Consider the following 20,933-nt stretch of genomic DNA (forward strand, 5'->3'; position numbering starts at 1 on the left):
TGCTTGATTGTTTTCTATAGAAATAAAATTTTGATAAAATTTTCTAAGAAAAAAAAACTTTTGACAACAATTCTCTATAGAAATAAAATTTTGACATAACTTTCTATGGAAATAAAATTTTGACAGCATATTCTATGGAAATAAACTTTTGGCAAAATTTTCTATAGAAATAAAATTTTGACAAAATTTTCTATAAAAACAAAATTTTGACAAAAATTTTTGTAAAATTTTGACAAAATTTTCTAAAGAAATAAAATTTTGACAAAATTTTCTAAAGAAATAAAATTTTGACAAAATTTTCTAAAGAAATAAAATTTTGACAAAATTTTCTAAAGAAATAAAATTTTGACAAAATTTTCTAAAGAAATAAAATTTTGACAAAATTTTCTAAAGAAATAAAATTTTGAGAAAATTTTCTAAAGAAATAAAATTTTGAGAAATTTTTCTATAAAAAAAAAATTTTGAAAAAATTTTTAAAAAAATAAAATTTTGAAAAAATTTTTTAAAAAATAAATTTTTTACAAAATTAACTAAAAATTAAAATTTTGACGAAATATTCTTTAGAGATTAAATCTTGACAAAAATTTTCTATAGAAATAAAATTTTGACAAAATTTTCTATAGAAATAAAATTTTGACAAAATTTTCTATAGAAATAAAATTTTGACAAAATTTTCTATAGAAAAAATGTTGACAAAATTTTCTATAGAAATAAAATTTTGACAAAATTTTCTATAGAAATAAAATTTTGACAAAATTTTCTATAGAAATAAAATTTTGACAAAATTTTCTATAGAAATAAAATTTTGACAAAATTTTCTATAGAAATAAAATTTTGACAAAATTTTCTATAGAAATAAAATTTTGACAAAATTTTCTAAAGAAATAAAATTTTGACAAAATTTTCTAAAGAAATAAAATTTTGACAAAATTTTCTATAGAAATAAAATTTTGACAAATTTTTCTATAGAAATAAAATTTTGACAAAATTTTCTATAGAATAAAATTTTGAAAAAATTTTCTAAAAAATAAAATTTTGAAAAAATTTTTTAAAAAATTAATTTTTTACAAAATTTACTAATAAATAAAATTTTGACGAAATTTTCTTTAGAGATTAAATCTTGACAAAATTTTCTGTAGAAATAAAATTTTGACAAAATTTTCTATGAAAATAAAATTTTTACAAAATTTTCTATGGATTGTGAAACATAGGCTATATAATTTTTTGATATCTCAAGGGGGGGCGGAACCTCCCCTTTACCCCAAAAGTACTACCCAAAAATAAAAGTGGACCGATCGGGGCAATATGGAACTCAAATGAAAGGTATTCGGGAGTAGAATACAAATTTGATATTAAAATTTGGGTCCAAGTATCTAGGCGGCTTCAAAACCCCCCGACTTCAAAACCCCCTCAAATAGGCATATTGGACGATAATGACAATATGGGACTCAAATGAAAGGTATACGGGAGGAGATTACGAATATGGCCGGGAAGAGGGAATAGGCTTTATAATTTATTTATATCGTAAGGGGGAGGACCCTCCCCCGTTACCCCAAAAATACTGCCCAAAATCAAAAGTGGACCGATAAGGACAATATGGGTATCAAATGAAAAGTATGCGGGAGAAGATAACGAATCTGGCATACAAAGTATAGGGGGTCACCCGACCCCCCAAAAAACGCCCAAAAAGGGGCACTTTAGCCAATCACGGCTCAGTTTGTTTGTTTTCCGTATAGAATCAAAAACTTCCGAACCGATTTTCTCGAAATTTTCGCATATTGTATGGATTGGTCTGGAAGGAAACATAGGCTATATAATTTTTCGATATTGAAAGGGGAACGGACCCTCCCCCCCTTATGCCAACAACATAAACCAACATCAAAAGTGGACCAATCGTTATAATATAGGTATCAAATAAAAGGAATTGGAGAGAGTAGAATACGAATGGCGTTGGTACCCATTTTGTAGTACCCAATTTGAGTTTAAGTACCCTTTGGGCCGCCCCAAACCCAAAACTCCCCCAAACAGACATAATGGACATTCATGTTAATATGGGGCCCAAATGTAAGGTATTCGGGGGTAGATTTGGAATTTGGCATACAAAATCAGATAGTAGTATAGGGGGTCACCCCACACCCCGAAAACGCCCCCAATGGGCATAAGACCCATTATGACTATATGGGACTTGGCTGAACTGAATTTTTTAAAATGTTCATACATTGTATGGAAGGAAACAGAAGCTATATAATTTATGGATATCGCAGGGGGGCGGGCCCTCCCCCTTACCCCAAAAACGCAACCCCTAACCAAAAGTGGTCCGATGGACACAATAAGGGTATCAAATGAAAGGTATTGGAGACTAGAAAACGTATATAGTATTGAAATTTGGGTCCAAGTAACCAGCGGGCCGCCCCATACCCAAAAATCCTTTAAACAGATATATTCGAAGTTCATTCCAATATGGGATTCAAATGAAAAGTATTGGGCAGTAGATTGCAAATATGGCATAAAAAGTTTGGTCCAAGTAATGGGAGGTCGCCTCGCCGCCAAATACCCCCAAATGGACATATCAGGTGACCATGGCTATATGGGATTCACCTGAAAGATATTTGGGAGTAGGTTACGAATATGACATTAAAATTTTCGTTCAAGTCTAGGAGGAGCTTTTGCTCCTAAAAATACGTCGAACGAACGGCGTTCCGTTCGTAAAAAAAAATTTATTCCAATTCTTCCCTTTCATCTTCGTTGCCTCTGTCAGTATTTTTTGGTCTGTTTTAAACAAAGAAAATTGAACTGAAAACCAATTTTTAACGCCTGAACTTCAACATTGTTCTCTTGTCATGCTTTCGGCATATGGGGACATGTGGAAGCCAAATGACAATAATTGATTCAATGCTTTTTTCCTCTCTGATGTCATTGTTCTCCACATTGCCAATCAGGCAGAATTTCTCAGAATAAACTTTGAATTGATTTCATTCAATAATAAAATGAAAAAAAATAATTCCAAGAGCAATATAAAATAATTCAATGACATTTTTTGAGGAATATCTTTAAACTCTTTTAAATTTAAGAATCCTTGGTACATACTAAAATATTTGGTTTGGCATATTTGATGAATAAAATTCCAATATCAATATTTTTCATTAAAATAGGTATGCAGTAGTTTATGGGCCACAGGGATTTTCCGGTCATTAAACAGGTTACGGATATTACATGTAGATGTTGTTGCTGTTGTTGCCACTGCTGTCCTTTGATTATCACTTGTGTTGTGTTGGTAATTCCATGTGTATATATTTGTAATTATTGCAGGTATTTACAAATTTACAAATTGGTCTTGTGTGGAAATTTTCCACTTAACCACACTCACCCACACACACACACACTCATACTCGTCCACACAAATATGGACTTGTGTACAGGTACAGCCATATGCCTTTCACATAAGAGTTACACATTCAAGCGCTATTTGCTATACGCATAAGGTTAGTGTGGGTGGTCGTGCAATTTATGTTTACCTAGGTTTTTGTATACGCCAAAGTCCTTAGGGTCTAAAGAGTTTTAATTAACCTCGTAAACTAGAATGAGAGAGAATTTTGTTTTTGGGAAAAAACCTTTAACAAATCTCTCCCAACATCCGATATAAAGGACATAGGGCAATTTTCTTAAACATTTAAATATGGGGGTCATCTAGTGCCAACCTGAGCTTTGCTAAAAGAATTCAAATTAATCTTCGCAAGTTAGCAGTAAAAACAGGGTTAGCACAGGAATAGCCGAGTTTTAAGAATTGTTTGCCCTGAAGCTGGCTTCTTTGCATAGGGAGCAGCACGAAAATATGTGTATTAGCCAATTAAAAGTGGAATATTGTTGTTGAGTATTTGCCACAGTGGGGAAAGTTTGACAAAAATTTTCTATAGAAAAAAATTTTCTATGGAAAAAAAATTTGACAAAAACTTTCTATGGAAATAAAATTTTGACAGAATTTTCTATAAAAATAAAATTTATACAAAATTTTCTATAGAAATAAAATTTTGACAAAATTTTCTATAGAAATAAAATTTTGACAAAATTTTCTATAGAAAAAAATTTTGACAAAATTTTCTATGGAAAAAAAATTTTGACAAAATTTTCTACAGAAATAAAATTTTGACAAAATATTCTATGGAAATTAAATTTTCACAAAATTTTCTATAGAAATAAAAGTTTGACAAAAATCTTCTATAAAAAAAAATTTTGACAAAACTTTCTATGGAAAAAAAATTTTGACAAAATTTTCTACAAAAATAAAATTTTGACAAAATATTCTATGGAAATTAAATTTTGACAAAATTTTCTATAAAAATAAAATTTTGACAAAATTTTCTATAGAAAAAAATGTTGCAAAAATTTTCGATAGAAGTACAGCTGAAACAAAATTTGGTACAGGAAAAAATTTTGGCAAAATTTTCTATAAAAAATTTTTTACAAAATTTTATTTTGAGATTAAATTTTGACAAAATTTTCTATAGAAAAAAATTTTGACAAAATTTTTTATAGAAAACATTTTTTACTAAATTTTCTATAGAAAAAAATTTTGACAGAATTTTCTATAGAAATAAAATTTGGCAAAATTTTCTATAGAAATAAAATTTTGACAAAATTTTCTATAGAAAAAAAATTTTGAAAAAATTGTCTAAAAAATAAAGTTGTGAAAAAATTTTTAAAAAATAAATTTTTTACAAAATTTACTAAAAAATAAAATTTTGACAAAATTTTCTTTAAAGATTAAATCTTGACATAATTTTCTATAGAAAAAAATTTTGAAAAAACTATCTATAGAAATAAAATTTTGACAAAATTTTCTATAGAAATAAAATTTTGACAAAAAATTTCGATAGAAATGAAATTTTGACAAAATTTTCTATAGAAATAGAATTCTTGTAATTTTGTTGTATTGTATCGGCTATAGGTCCATTAAAACACAAATATTTAAGGTTTTTTTCTTTTATTTTTCTCCAATATTTCGGTAGACTCCGTCTACCATTTTCAAGGCTAGTTGTATTTAAATAAAAAAAAAAAAACAGAAAAACACAAATTTTAGTAAAAACGAATCACACAATAAAAACAGAAAAACAATAATTTTTAAGAAACTTTAATTCCTATTACATTTAATGAGTTGTTACACGAACTATTGTCTGTTGGCAACTAAATGTTCTCTTCTGCTGTGCTTGTTGACTGTGTGGCGGTATACCTTCGCGCAGCTTTCTATATCTTTCTTGAAATTCATTCTCTCGTCAGGCGGTAAGTCGATGATATGCAACATCTCGAGAGTGAATCTTCGTCTGTAATTATTCTCTTGAGCTAAGATGTCCACATCGTTGAGGTTTGGCTTATGACCAGTCAATGCACAGTGGGCTGCTAGTGCAGTTTTCTGCTCGATTGGTCTATTATTGGCTTTTTGGTCAGATTTATGTGCAGATAACCTAGTTTTCAATTTCGTCATGGTAGTGCCAATATATGCCATCGGGCATATATTGGACTTGTCGCCGTTACATCTAATTTTATATACCACGTTTGATTTTTCCTCATTTTTAATTTTACATTTTGTCTTGCTGAATAATTCATTCACAGTTTTGCCTGTTTTTAATGCGAGATGGTATTTGTCCTTGTCGTATAGATTTGATTTGCCAAATCTTTCGGAGAATCCTTGTATGTATGTTAGCGATTTATAAATTTTTCCTTTTGTAGGCTGCTCTCTGTCTATGATTTTTCCAAGACGTTCCTTGGCCTTGCCTAATAGTGAATTAATTGTCCAATTAGGGAAGTCGTTGGCTCTAAGAATTGCCTTTATTTTCCTCTCATTGTCAGGATGAAAGTCTGGATCACTAATGCTAAATACTCTTCTTATAAAATTCGTTGCTGTGTTTGTTATTACTCTCTTGTGGTGTTTAGAGTAAAAATTGATTAATCTTCCGGAAGCCGTCGATTTTTGATACCAATCTATTTTTAGCTGGTTGCCATGTCTATAAACTACCGAGTCCAAATAAGGTAGTTTGCCATCATATTCTTCTTCCTTCGTAAATTGGATGTAGTTGTTGAAGGAGTTCAGAGTCTTCAGCGTCTCTGCCACGTCTGATTTCTTCAAAATCGCGAAAATGTCGTCTACATATTTTGTCAATATCTTAGGTTTTCTTATTTTGTCAAATGTGTTATTGAGAAGTTCCTCCATTACGATGTCAGCAATAATGGGTGAAGCGGGTGATCCCATTGGCATTCCTCTAAGCTGTTCATACAACTTGTCATCGTATTTAAAATATCTGCTGTCCTTAATGCAGAATGTTAGAATTTCCTTGAAAATTTCCCTTGGAATATTGGTATATTTTTCAATCTCGTCCCATTTATTCTCAATTGTCTGGAGTGCTAAATTTATTGGAATACTTGGGAACAAGGACACCACGTCAAAAGATACTAAAACTTCGTCATTTTCTATGGTCATGTTCTTTATCTTAGCTTTAAAGTCCACTGCGTCTTTCACATTATATTTGGAATCCTTGGTGATATTTTTCAAAATATTCACTATGTACCTACATAGATGATAGGACGGCGCGTTTATTGATGAACATATTGGTCTCAACGGTGTACCTTCTTTATGGATCTTTGGGAGTCCATATATTCGAGGGGCCAATGCGGTCTTGCTGGTCAATTTATTCTTCTCCTGGATGCTGATAAGATTCAAGTTGTGAAGTTTATCCACCAATTTGTTGTTCCTTGTCTGTAGCCTAGATGTTGGGTCAATCTTTAAGCGCCTATACATACACATATCGTGTATTATTGCCTTCATTTTTTGCTCGTAGTCATCTTTGTACAAAGCCACTGTCTTTCCTCCCTTGTCTGCCGTTAAAATTAATAAATCCTCATTCTCCTTTAAATATTTTCTCGTTTGAGACACTGTGTCCACCACATATTTGTCTCTCATGCTCATCTTTGACTTTCGTAAGTGATCGTCTATCAATGTTGTAAGCTTGGTTCTTCCCATCTCCTGTTCCTCTCTATTCTCTATAGTTTGTACACACTCCTCTCCCTCTGCAATGACTTGCAAGAGTGGAAAGTTCTTGTTGGTGTGTGGGAGAGCGTGTTTCGGACCTAAAGAGAGAATCCATTGTACGTTCGTTGGTATCTCTCGCTCTGTTTTATTCACAAACCACACGTCGTTGCGTCTAATGTTGAGGGCCTTGTCTTGTCGTTGTGTGAGTGCCTGTAGTTTCTTTATGTGTGTTGTCTTGCTCTTGCTAACATTGCCCTTGTAGAGAGTAAGCTCACTGTCGAGGTATTGTAGGAAATCATCTTGAGTCAGTAGTTCTCCTAGCTTAGTCTTTGTATTCTCTACTTTCTCTTTAAAAGAGTGGATTTGCTTGTGTTTGTATTGTATTAGAAGTTTTAATACTTTCGTGTGAAAGTTGTGAATGTACCTGTGTAATGTTTTCTCAATATTTGGCGGGATTTTCTTGGTTTTGTGTGTTTGGAAGATGTTGTTAGTGTGTTTGGTTGCATTGATTATGAAGTTTGGTATGATGCCTGTTCTCTTACATTTTATTAAAAATGTTACAGATGTTTTGAGCTTGGCTATTTGTTTTTGGTGTTTCGAATATTGCTGGGCCGTTCTGTATGTGTGTGTAATAGGAATTAAAGTTTCTTAAAAATTATTGTTTTTCTGTTTTTATTGTGTGATTCGTTTTCACTAAAATTTGTGTTTTTCTGTTTTTTTTTTTTTTTTTTTTTTTTTTTTTATTTAAATACAACTAGCCTTGAAAATGGTAGACGGAGTCTACCGAAATATTGGAGAAAAATAAAAGAAAAAAACCTTAAATATTTGTGTTTTAATGGACCTATAGCCGATACAATACAACAAAATTACAAGAATTTTAAACCAGGTCAACAATACCCTAACAGAAATAGAATTCTGAAAAAAAAAATAAAAAAAAAATTTTGAACAAATTTTTTAAAAAATAAATTTTTTACAAAATTTTCTAAAAAAATGAAATTTTGACAAAATTTTCTATAGAAATAAAATTTTGACAAAATTTTCTCTAAACAAAAATTTTTGACAAAATTTCCCATAGAAAAAAATTTTGACAAAATTTCCTATAGAAAAAAATGTTGACAAAATTTTCTATGGAAAAAAAATTTGCACAAAATTTTCTATGGAAATAAAATTTTGACAAAATTTTCTATAGAAATAAAATTTTGACAAAATTTTCTATAGAAATAAAATTTTGAAAAAATTTTCTATAGAAAAAAATCTTAACAAAATTTTCTTTAAAAATAAAATTTTGACAAAATTTTTTTTAGAGATTCAATTTTGACAAAAATTTTCTAAAAAATAAAATGTTTACAAAATTTTCTAAAAAATAAAATTTTTACAAAATTTTCTATAGAAAAAAATTTTGACAAAAAATTTTCTATAGAAAAAAATTTTGACAAAATTTTCTATAGAAAAAAATTCTGACAAAATTTTCTATAGAAATAAAATTTTGACAAAATTTTCTATAGAAATAAAATTTTGACAAAATTTTCTATAGAAATAAAATTTTGACAAAATTTTCTATAGAAATAAAATTTTGACAAAATTTTCTATGGAAATAAAATTTTGACAAAATTTTCTATGGAAATAAAATTTGATAAAATTTTCTATAGATAAAAAAATTTTGACAAAATTTTCTATAGAAAAAAATTTTGACAAAATTTTCTATAGAAATAAAAATTTGACAAAATTTTCTTAAGAAAAAAAAAATTGAAATTATCCTCTAATTTTTACATATTTTTTTTATATCCTCCGCCATAGGATGGGGGAGGATATCTGTCTGTCCGTCCGTCTGTCCTTCCGTCTGTCTGTCCTTCTTTCGACAGACGAAAGCACTCTAACTTTCGAAGGTGTAAAGCTAGCCGTCCGTCTCTCCCTAACCATGGCCGTCCGTGCGTCTGTCTGTTCGTCCAACTGTCCGTCCGTCCTTCCGTCTTTCCGTCCGTCCGTTTGTCTGTCAAAAGCACCCTACCTTTCGAAGGAGTAAAGCTAGCTATCCGTCCGTCTGTCCATCTGTCTGTCCGTCCGCCTGTGCGTCCGTCTGTCTGTGCGTCTATCCGTCCGTCTGTCCATTCATCTGTCAGTTCGACTGTCCGTCCGTCCGTCTGACTGTCGAAAGCACGCTATTTTTCGAAGGAGTAAAGCTAGCTGCTTGAAATGTTGCACAAATAATTCTTATAGGTGTGGGTCGGTTGGGATTGTAAATGGGCCATATCGGTCCATGTTTTGATATAGCTGCCATATAAACCGATCTTGACTTCTTGAGCCTCTAGAGAGCGCAATTATTATCTGATTTGGCTGAAATTTTGCACGTGGTGTTTTGGTATCACTTCCAACAACTGTGCTTAGTATGGGTGAAATCAGTCCATAACCTAATATAGCTGTCATATAAACCGATCTAGGGTCTTGACATCTTGAGCCTCTTGAGGGCGCAATTTTCATACGATTTGGCTGTAATTTTGCAAGAGGTGTTTTATAATGATTTCTAACAACGGTGCTGAGAGTGGTTGAAATCGGTCCATAACCTGATATAGCAGTCTATAAATCGACTGGGGTCTTGACTTCTTTAGCCTTTAAAGGCGCAATTCCTATCCGATTTGGTTGAAATTTTCCACGACATGTTTCATCATGACTTCCAACGGCTGTGCAAAGTATGGTTCAAATTGGACCATAACCTGATATAGCTGCCATATAAGCCGATCTGGGGTCTTGACTTCTTGAACCTCCAGAGGCCGCAATTCGTATTTGATTTGGCTGAAATTTTGCACGACATGTTTTATCATGACTTCCAACAACTGTGCCAAGTATGGTTCAAATCGGTCCATAACCTGATATAGCTGTCATATAAACCGATCTGGGGTCTTGACTTCTTGAGCCTTTAGAGGACGCAATTCTTATCCGATTTGGCTGAAATTTTGGGAGACGTGTTTCGTTATGATTTCAAACAGCTGTTGAAAGTATGGTTCAAATCGGTCCATTACCTTTTATACCTCTTATATAAACCGATCCGCCGATTAGACTTCTTGAGCCCCTGGAAGCCGCAATTTTTGTCCGATTTGGCTGAAATTTTGCACGTAGTGTTCTGTTATGACTTTCAACAATTCTGCTTAGTACGGTCCGAATCGGTCTATAACCTGATATAGCTCTCATATAAACCGATCTCCCGATTTGATTATTTGATCCCTTACAAGCCGCAAATTTTGTCCGATTTGGCTGTAATTTTGGATGCGGTGTTCTATTACGACTTCTAACATCTTTGCCAATTACGGTTCAAATCGGTCTATAACCTCATATAGCTCCCATATAAACCCGTCTCTATCAACCTTGTTCGATTCCTAGAAGCTTTAATTTTTTTCTGATTTAACAGAAGTTTGTTATGCAGACTAAAATTATGCCCTTCAACTTATTTTTTTTTTATAAATTTTGAACAGAATCCATGGTGGTGGGTTCCCAAGATTCGGCCCGGCCGAACTTGTTTTTTTTTTGTTGCCTACAAATCCCCAAACTTCAATAACATTTTCTCGATTAACTTGAATTTTATAAACTCCATATTTTCTTATAACTTTATGTGACCGTCATAAAGTAGCATGAACTTTGATACCTTGGTAATTTGAATTTCATGCGCCCCTCCATCCCAATGGCGTTTTCCTCTTTGATTGCCGGCCTGGCTGCCGGTTGATGGCCGGGTAGCCTACAACCACTTTATTTAATAGGCCACATAAAATCGCTATTTATTTGTGGGAATTCGCGTGTATACACACACACACACACATACACAAATACCAACAGACAAAAATACTCGTACACGTGCATATACACAGTTATGCTGAGTATACCAGCAACAGCATGCGCGTACGGGCAGGGTGAAAGGGGGTACATGAAAATCCTTTTTGGTCTGCCATAAACCAATCGAGCGAATGTACACAAGCCAACATAGTTTACCAAGTTTATTGGACAAACAGCAACTCACACATTCAAACAACAATCTTCAACACATATACTCCCACAAGCAAATACAACAAATTAAGGATTTTTATGGTATTTAAACAGTGAACAGGAAATCTACGTTTTACCTAAAATACTCGTAAGCCAGTGGCATGGAATTTCGAATATTTTTACCTTTCAAAGAACAAATCATAAACCATAAGAGGCCATATTTATTGCTAATTCTCTCTCTCTCTCGCTCACTCTCTCTTTCTCTTCACATTTCCCTCTTAAGAACTTTGATAACACTTTGCCTGTTAAGCCAATTTACTATTTTAGATATTCGTGTGTGTTTTCCGTGTAAATGTTGGGAAAATCCTATTTGGGTGTTTATTCAATTTCAAGTGTGAAATTGCCAAAACTTCCTCTTCGAGTGTATATATGTGTGTTTTAGTGATTGGGAAATTAGCTGCAACAGCAAGGGTCCTATGATGATGTTTGCATGCCACATGTTAAACACATGCGGAAGGTGAGCTAAGCCAAGTGTCGCAGAAAAAAAGAAAATATTTTCATTCATTTTTAATTTAACAAGTGTGACATTGCCAACGAAGACATTCAGCATGTGGGAGTTGCTGCAGCATTAGCAGCAGAAAGAGGGGTGGTGCCAGTTGCTAGCTACACCCTCTGAAAATGGTTTCCCAGGCTGACTGGGAATTTTTCCAAATTTTTGTTAAACTAAACTTTTTGGTCAGCATGGGGATTTGGAATGAAAATAAAATAAGCAAAACGTGCAATTTCCACTTTTTAGTACCCTCTTATTAACATGAAAGACTTTAAATCATTGCAGAATAGTAGGTGATAGGTGTACACTGAGAAAAAATAAAATAAATAAAAATCGAAATTTTTATAAAAATTAAAAAAAAATAAATTAAATAAAATGTTGCCAAAAATTTTTTCAAAATTTTATTTCTATAGAAAATTTAGTCAAAATTTTATTTCTATAGAAAATGTTGTAAAAATTTTTTTTCTATAGAAAATTTTGTCAAAATTTTTTTCTATAGAAAATTTTGTCAAAATTTTTTTTCTATAGAAAAATTTTGTCAAAATGTTTTTTCTATAGAAAATGTTGTAAAAATTTTTTTTCTATAGAAAATGTTGTAAAAATTTTTTTTCTATAGAAAATTTTGTCAAAATTTTTTTTCTATAGAAAATTTTGTAAAAATTTTTTTTCTATAGAAAAATTTTGTCAAAATGTTTTTTCTATAGAAAATTTTGTCAAAATTTTTTTCTATAGAAAATTTTGTCAAAATTTTATTTCCATAGAAAATTTTGTCAAAATTTTTTTTCTATAGAAAATTTTGTCAACATTTTTTTTCCATAGAAAATTTTGTCAAAATTTTATTTCTATAGAAAATTTTGTCAAATTTTTTTTTCTATAGAAAATTTTGTCAAATTTTTTTTTTTCTATAGAAAATTTTGTCAAAATTTTATTTCTATAGAAAATTTTGTCAAAATTTTATTTCTAAAGAAAATTTTGTCAAAATTTTATTTCTATAGAAAATTTTGTCAAAATTTTATTTCTATAGGAAATTTTGTCAAATTTTTTTTTCTATAGAAAATTTTTTCAAAATTTTATTTTTATGGAAAATTTTGTCAAAATTTTTTTTCTATGCAAAATTTTGTCAAAATTTTATTTCTATAGAAAATGTTGTCAACATTTTTTTTTCTATAGAAAATATTGTCAAAAATTTTATTTCTATAGAAAATTTTGTCAAAATTTTATTTCTATAGAAAATTTTGTCAAAATTTTATTTCTATAGAAAATTTTGTCTAAATTTTTTTTTTCTATAGAAAATTTTGTCAAAATTTTTCTTCTATACAAAATTTTGTCAAAATATTTTTCTATAGAAAATTTTGTCAAAATTTTATTTCTATAGAAAATTTTGTCAAAATTTTATTTCTATAGAAAATTTTGTCAAAATTTTTTTTCTATAGAAAATTTTGTTAAAATTTTTTTTCTATAGAAATTTTTTTTCTATAGAAAATTTTTTTCTATAGAAAATTTTGTCAAAATTTTTTTCTAAAGAAAATTTTGTCCAAATGTTTTTTCTATAGAAAATTTTGTCAAAATTTTATTTCTATAGAAAATTTTGTCAAAATTTTATTTCTATAGAAAATTTTGTCAAAATTTTATTTTTATAGAAAATTTTGTCAAAATTTAATTTCTATAGAAAATTTTGTCAAAAATTTTTTTTCTATAAAAAATTTTGTCAAAATTTTTTTTCTATAGAAAATTTTGTCAAAATTTTTTCTATAGAAAATTTTGTCAAAATTTTTTTTTCTATAGAAAATTTTGTCAAATTTTTTTTTTTCTATAGAAAATTTTGTCAAAAATTTTTTTCTATAGAAAATTTTGTCAAAATTTTATTTCTAAAGAAAATTTTGTCAAAATTTTATTTCTATAGAAAATTTTGTCAAAATTTTATTTCTATAGAAAATTTTTTCAAAATTTTTTTCTATAGAAAATTTTGTCACAATTTTTTTCTATAGAAAATTTTGTCAAAATTTTATTTTTTGGAAATTTTGTCAAAATTTTATTTGTATAGAAAATTTTTTCAAAATTTTGTTAGAAAACTTTTGTCAAAATTTTTTTCTATAGAAAATTTTGTCTCAACTGTGTTTCTATAGAAAATTTTGTCAAAATTTTTTTTCTATAGAAAATTTTTTCAAATTTATTTTTTCCATAAAAAATTTTTGTCAAAATTTTATTTTTTAGAAAATTTTTTCTTAATTTTATTTCTGTCGAAAATTTTGTCAAAATTTTTTTTTATAGAAAATTTTGTCAAAATTTTATTTTTATAGAAAATTTTGTCAAAATTTTTTTTCTATAGAAAATTTTGTCAAAATTTTTTTCCTATAGAAAATTTTGTTAAAATTTTTTTCTATAGAAAATTTTTTTTGTATAGAAAATTTTTTTTCTATAGAAAATTTTGTCAAAATTTTATTTCTATAGAAAATTTTGTCCAAATTTTTTTTCTATAGAAAATTTTGTAAAAATTTTTTTCTATATAGAAATTTTTGTCAAATTTTTTTTTTATAGAAAATTTTGTCAAATTTTTTTTCTAAATGAGTCTTATGCCCATTTGGTGCGTTTTTGGGGGGTGGGGTGAACCCCTATACTTCGATCTGATTTTGTATGCGAGATTCGTAATCTACTCCCGAAAACCTTTCGTTTGAGCCCCATATTGACATGAATGTGAAATATGTCTGTTAAAGGATTTTTGGGGTTGGTGCGGCCCGGCGGGTACTTAGACTCAAATTTCAATACCACATTCGTATTCCACCCTTCAATACCTTTCATTTGATACCCATATTGTCCCCATGGGTCCTCTTTTGATGTTGGGTGGTGTTTTTGGCATGAGGGGGAGCGTCTGTCCCCTTCCCGATATCAAAAAATTATAAAGTCTATTCCTTCTACCTGACCATATCCACAATCTACTCCCGAATACCTTTCATTTGCGTCCCATATTATCATGATGGTCCAATAAATCTATTTTAGGGTGTTTTGGGGTTGGGGCGGCCCCCCAGTTACTTGAATGCAATTTTTGATATGAAATTGGTATTCTACTGCTGAATATCTGTCATTTGAGTCCCATACTGTCCCGATCGTTACACTTTTATTTTTGGGTGGTACTTTTGTGGTAAGGGGGAGGGTCCGCTCCCCTTTCGATGCAAAAAATTATAAAGCATGTTCCTCCTTGCTGACCATATTCGTAATCTTCTCCCGAATACCTTTCATTTGAGTCCCATATTATCATGATGGTCCAATAAACGTATTTCAGGGGGTTTTGGAGCTGGGGCGGTCCAGCAGTTATTTGAACGAAAATTTTGATTTGAAAATCGTACTCGACTCCTGAATACCTTTCATTTGAATCCCATATTGTTCCGATCGGTAAACTTTTATTTTTAGGCAGTACTTTTAGGGTAAGGGGGAGGGTCCGCTCCCCATCCAATAGCCTAGGTTTACTTTCAGCCCAACCTACACAATCCGTGAAAATTTTCGAGTCAATCGCTTTAGCCGTTTTTGAATCTATACGGAACAAACCGACAAACAAACACAAATTGATTTTTATATAAAAGAAGACTAGCAGAGCCCGGTCCGCTCTGCTGCGCCCGATAATACTACGTTGGAGAGGATTACTCTAAATTTTGGCATTTCTGCCTTATTTCTGTTGAAAATGTATTTTAATTTGCCTGTGGATTTTTCTACACTCATATACCTCTTTTTTAAAACCCACATTCCAATGGTCAGTAAAAGTCCTTCTTGAGGTGTGGTGGACCGCCAGAGACTTGCTTCCAAAAGTCAAAGTCAATTTCGTGCTCTACTCTCAAAGACCTTCTATTTCAGTTCCATATTGCCATGATCGGTAAATATATCCGATTTTAGGGGTTTTTTGGTGGGTGAGGTGACTCATGAAACACTTAACCCCACAATTGGAGATCAGATATGGTAGTGATTAGTCTATAAATCCGTTTGGCTGGTTTTGGGGTTGGGCGGCCCCACCCCAATTTTTTTTTTTTTTTTAAGGTTACTGTAAGTGTGCTAACAAAAATTCGCTTAAATCGCACCAACCATTACCGAGATCTGGCGTTTCTGAAAATTAGGGTAAGGGGGAGGGTCCGTTCCCCCCTTCAGACATCAACTAACTACCCTAAAAAGATCCTACAAAAATGTTCTATGGAATTTTTTGTTGTTTTTTTCCTTTCTAAAGCATCTCTCTTTTTCCCACTCGACCAAGGGTTATTCATTGCCAATACACAACCAACAATTTGTTATTGTTTCCTGTAAAAAAAGAAACCCTAGACCTAAATTTTCCTCCTTTGAAATGTTTTTTTTTTATTTCCTTAGCCTCTTATCTTGGCTTGATGCGTGATTAACTTGCTAATTCACAATTGTTATGGCAGTAACGTATGTATTATGGCATTGGTTACATTGAAAATATAACAGCCTAAAGGTATGCTTTATTTTCTATTCAAACCAATAGGAACTCAATGTGTGCTGCAACAACTGGGCAACTGTGTTAATGTATTGTAACGGAAGCAGATAAACAATTTTAGTACAAATGTTACGATCGAGTTGTTTAAAGGGAAGCATACTTATATCCAATGGTAGGATACATTGTTTATTGGAATCAAGGGACGATTTGTTAAACATGGTTTGTTTCTTCACATTTTATGGGGGAATTAAAATCAAGATATCAATTTTGGGAAGTCATCAATATAAAATGCATGTAAGGGAATACTGAGATTAATTCAATTTTCAATTTTAAGTAAAGGGAAAATTGTAGCAATAGGCACTTGGCTATAAGAAATAGAATATAGGAATATTTGCAGAAAAAGGCCTCTAAGATTGGTTTTAGTGTAAAAAAAATTATATTTTTTAATTTTTTTAAGAATATTTTTTATAAAAAAATTTCTTAGCTTTTCCTCCATATAATTTTTTTTTTTGATTGTTTTTTGTCTAATCTAAATATTACTTTTTAAAGTGGTATTTCGACTAAATTTCCTTAATTTTATCCACATCTCCTTCAAACACATTTCCCTTATGATTTAAAATTCGAAAAAATTTTAATCAAACTCACCTGATATCTTGCCTTAACGATTGATCACCCAGTAGTAGTTCAAATCCACCTCTTGATATGCTGCTATTTGGACTATAATTTAGTTGCGTTAAATTATTTGATAAACTATTTGTATTCAATTGTAAAATATCATCTGTTTCATCTTCATCGTCATCTGTTAGTAACTGAAAGGGAGAAAGGAGATAAAAAATTAAACGTTAAAAATAAAATTAAAAATAAAATTTTATGTGAAATTTTTCTGAAAGAAAAAATTTCAGAGAAAATATTCTTTGGAGACGAAATTTCAATGAAAATTCCTCAGACACAAAATTTTAGTGAAATTTCCTTTAAAATGAAAATTTCAGCGAAAATTCCACTAAACACAAAATATTGAAAAAAATTTTCCATAAACCAATTTCAGCGAAATTTTTTTCTAAGGACGAAATTTAATTGAAATTTTTTGTTTAAAGAAAGTTTTTACTAAAATTCTCCCTAAAAAAAATTTCAGTAAAATTTTCCCTTAAGAAAAAATGTCAGTAAAATTTTCCCTAAAGACGAAATTTCATTAAAATTTTCTCCATAGACAAAATTTCTGTGAAATTTTCGATTAAGACAAAATTTCACTGAAATTATACCCAAAAACAAAATTTCACTGAAATTATGCCCAAAATGGCATTTTACCAAAATCTTCCCTTAAGAAAAAATTTTAGGAAAAAATTTAGTAAAATTTTTTAATAAATGCTAAATTTATGGATGTTGGGCCGTAGGCTCGAAATGGGGCCTGAATTCGAGGATAGTCCACTGGCTCTACAGGACCGTGATTAGACCAACACTTACTTACCCCTCAGTAGTTTGGTGGACTGCTATGAGGAAAAATTGCAACATAAGGACCATACAACAGGTTCAGAGGACATGTTGTCTTGGCATAGGCGGAGCGATGAGGACCACGCCCACTAGATATCCGACCCATTGACAAAGAGATTAAATGTGTGGCAGCCATTGCGGCTATGAGAGTCAAGGCGATGGGAGAATGGATTGAGGAAGCGACGAACGAGAAAACCTGGAAGGAAGGGAAGAGGTTTCCGATCGGATACCTGAGATGAACTTTGAAGTCGAGTGCGAGGCACTGCTGCCATTGGCACAGTCTTGGATTGGCGGAACCCTAGTATTGCCATTTGAAAGATCATTTAACACGGATGGAACAAAGCTAGAGGACAGAGTGGGCCTGGGGGTCTACATTGAGAACCCAGGGACTGAGATGTGTTTTAGACGAAATTTCTCAACAAAATTTTCCCTTAAGAGAAGATTTTACAAAAATTTTTTATTAAGAGAAAATTTCACTAAAATTTTCCATAAACGCAAGGAATTTTCCAAAAAGACAAAATTTCATTGAAATTTCACTAAATACAAAATTTCGGTAAAATGATTCCAAAGAAAAAATTTAATCAAAATTTTCTCTAATGACAAAATATCAGCGAAATTTTCTATAAAGTCCAAACTTTAGTGAAATATTTTCTTTTGAGACAATTTCAGTGAAGTTTTTACTTTTTCCTCTGTGAAATTTTCCCTTAAGGCAAAATTTTCCCTTTAGAAAAAAAGTCAAGGAAATATTCCCTAAAGGCAAAATTTTATAAAATTTTCCTTTACAAAAAAATTTCATTGAAATTTTGCCCCACAAACAAAATTTCAGTTGATTTTTCCCCACAGACAAAATGTAAGCGAAATAAGACACAATTTTCGGTAAAATATTCCCTTAAGACAGAATTTTCCGTGAAATTTCCCCTTAAGACAAAATATCCGACAAACTTTCCCTAAAGATATATTTTCAGAGAAATTTTCCCAAAAGAAAAAAAATTCCGGTGAAACTTTCGCCTAAATATAAAATTTCAGTGAAATTTTCTCTTTAGGGGAAATTTCACGGAAATTTGTCTTTAGGGGAAATTTCTTTGAAATTTTTTTGGGGCATTTTAATAAAAAATATCAAATAAAATTTTCCAAAAGACAAAATTTTGGTAAAAAAAAGTCAAAATTTCCACAAAATTTTTCCTAAAGTCAAAATTTCCACAAAATTTTCCCTAAAGTCAAAATTTTCACAACATTTTCGCTAAAGTCAAAATTTCTACAAAATTTTCCCTAAAGCCAAAATTTTTTTGTCTTAGGGAATATTTCGCTTACATTTTGTCTGTGTTGGAAAAATTCGCTGAAATTTTGTTACTGAGGGAAAATTTAAGGGAAAGGAAAATTTCAGTGGAAATTTGTCTTTAGGGGAAATTTCATGAAAAATTTTGTCTTAAGGGAATATTTCACCGAATTCTTTGTCTTAGGGAATATTTTGCTTACATTTTGTCTGTGTTGGAAAAATTCACTGAAATTTTGTTACTGAGGGAAAATTTAAGGGGAAGGAAAATTTCAATGGAAATTTGTCTTTAGGGGAAATTTCACGGAAAATTTTGTCTTAAGGGAATATTTCACCGAAATCTTTGTCTTAGGGAATATTTCGCTTAGATTTTGTCTGTGTTGGAAAAATTCACTGAAATTTTGTTACTGAGGGAAAATTTAAGGGGAAGGAAAATTTCAATGGAAATTTGTCTTTAGGGGAAATTTCAAGGAAAATTTTGTCTTAAGGGAATATTTCACCGAAATCTTTGTCTTAGGGAATATTTCGCTTAGATTTTGTCTGTGTTGGAAAAATTCACTGAAATTTTGTTACTGAGTGAAAATTTAAGGGAAAGGAAAATTTCATTGGAAATTTGTCTTTAGGGGAAATTTCTTTGAAATTTTTTGGGGAATTGTAATAAAAAATTTCAATGAAAATTTTCCAAAAGACAAAATTTTGGTAAAAAAAAGTCAAAATTTCCACAAAATTTTTCCTAAAGTCAAAATTTCCACAAAATTTTCCCTAAAGTCAAAATTTTCACAACATTTTCGCTAAAGTCAAAATTTCTACAAAATTTTCCCTAAAGCCAAAATTTTTTTGTCTTAGGGAATATTTCGCTTACATTTTGTCTGTGTTGGAAAAATTCGCTGAAATTTTGTTACTGAGGGAAAATTTAAGGGAAAGGAAAATTTCAATGGAAATTTGTCTTTAGGGGAAATTTCACGGAAAATTTTGTCTTAAGGGAATATTTCACCGAAATCTTTGTTTTAGGGAATATTTCGCTTACATTTTGTCTGTGTTGGGAAAATTCACTGAAATTTTGTTACTGAGGGAAAATTTAAGGGAAAGGAAAATTTCAGTGGAAATTTGTCTTTAGGGGAAATTTCATGAAAAATTTTGTCTTAAGGGAATATTTCACCGAATTCTTTGTCTTAGGGAATATTTCGCCTACATTTTGTCTGTGTGGAAAAATCAACCGAAATTTTGTTTCTGAGGGAAAATTTAAAGGAAAGGAAAATTTCAGTGGAAATTTGACTTTAGGGGAAATTTCACGGAAAGTTTTGTCTTAAGAGAATATTTCACCGAAATCTTTGTCTTAGGGAATATTTCGCCTGCATTTTGTCTGTGGGGAAAAACTCACTGAAATTTCATTTCTAAGGGAAAATTTAAAGGAAAGGAAAATTTGTGTGAATATTTGTCTTTAAGGAAAGTTTCACTGATATTTTGTCTTAAGGGAATATTTCACCGAAAACTTTGTCTTAGGGAATATTTCGCTTACATTTTGTCTGCGTGGAAAAATTCACTGAAATTTTGTTTCTGAGGAAAAATTTAAAGGAAAGGAAAATTTCATTGGAAATTTGCCTTTAGGGAAAGTTTCACCGATATTTTGTCTTTAGGGGAATATTTCGCCGAAATCTTTTTCTTAGGGAATATTTTGCTTACATTTTGTCGGTGGGGAAAAATGAACTGAAATTTTGTTACTGAGGAAAAATTTCAGTGGAAATTTGTCTTTAGGGGAAACTTCACGAAAAATTTTGTTTTAAGGGAATATTTCACCGAAATCTTTTTCTTAGGAAATATTTCGCTTACATTTTGTCTGTGTTGGAAAAATGCACTGAAATTTTGTTTCTGAAGGAAAATTTAAAGAAAAGGAAAATTTCTGTGAAAATTTGTCTTGAGGAAAGTTTTAAGGGAATATTTCACCGAAATCATTGTCTAGGGAATATTTCGCTTACATTTTGTTTGTGTGAAAAAATTCACTGAAATTTTGTTTCTGAGGAAAAATTTAAAAGAAAGGAAAATTTGTGTGAAAATTTGTCTTTAGGGGAAGTTTCACTGATATTTTGTCTTTAGGGGAAATTTCACCGAAAATGTTGTCCTAGGGAATATTTCGCTTACATTTTGTCTGTGTGGAAATTTTGTTTCTGAGGGAAAATTTAAGTGAAAGGAAAAT

At 30.6% G+C, this 20,933-nt stretch overlaps 1 protein-coding gene and 1 long non-coding RNA gene across 5 annotated transcripts in view; both read right to left on the bottom strand.

The window, feature by feature from the left end:
• The window catches only part of LOC106087029 (uncharacterized), a 435,541-nt gene that overhangs the window by 156,733 nt on the left and 257,875 nt on the right, over positions 1–20,933 (bottom strand). For all 4 annotated transcript variants that reach the window (XM_059368281.1, XM_059368282.1, XM_059368283.1 and 1 more), the window contains exon 7: positions 16,624–16,787. In XM_059368281.1, the coding sequence (XP_059224264.1) occupies positions 16,624–16,787 (164 nt within the window). The remainder of the gene's footprint in view (positions 1–16,623; positions 16,788–20,933) is intronic.
• LOC131997364 (uncharacterized) lies at positions 4,965–5,918 on the bottom strand. Its single transcript, XR_009398218.1, has 2 exons — positions 5,143–5,918; positions 4,965–5,028 (listed from the first exon to the last, which is right to left on the bottom strand). It is a non-coding gene; the product is annotated as an uncharacterized LOC131997364 (long non-coding RNA).

The sequence above is a fragment of the Stomoxys calcitrans genome, chromosome 4 (assembly GCF_963082655.1).
Source record: "Stomoxys calcitrans chromosome 4, idStoCalc2.1, whole genome shotgun sequence".
NCBI classification, from domain to species: Eukaryota; Metazoa; Arthropoda; class Insecta; order Diptera; family Muscidae; genus Stomoxys; species Stomoxys calcitrans.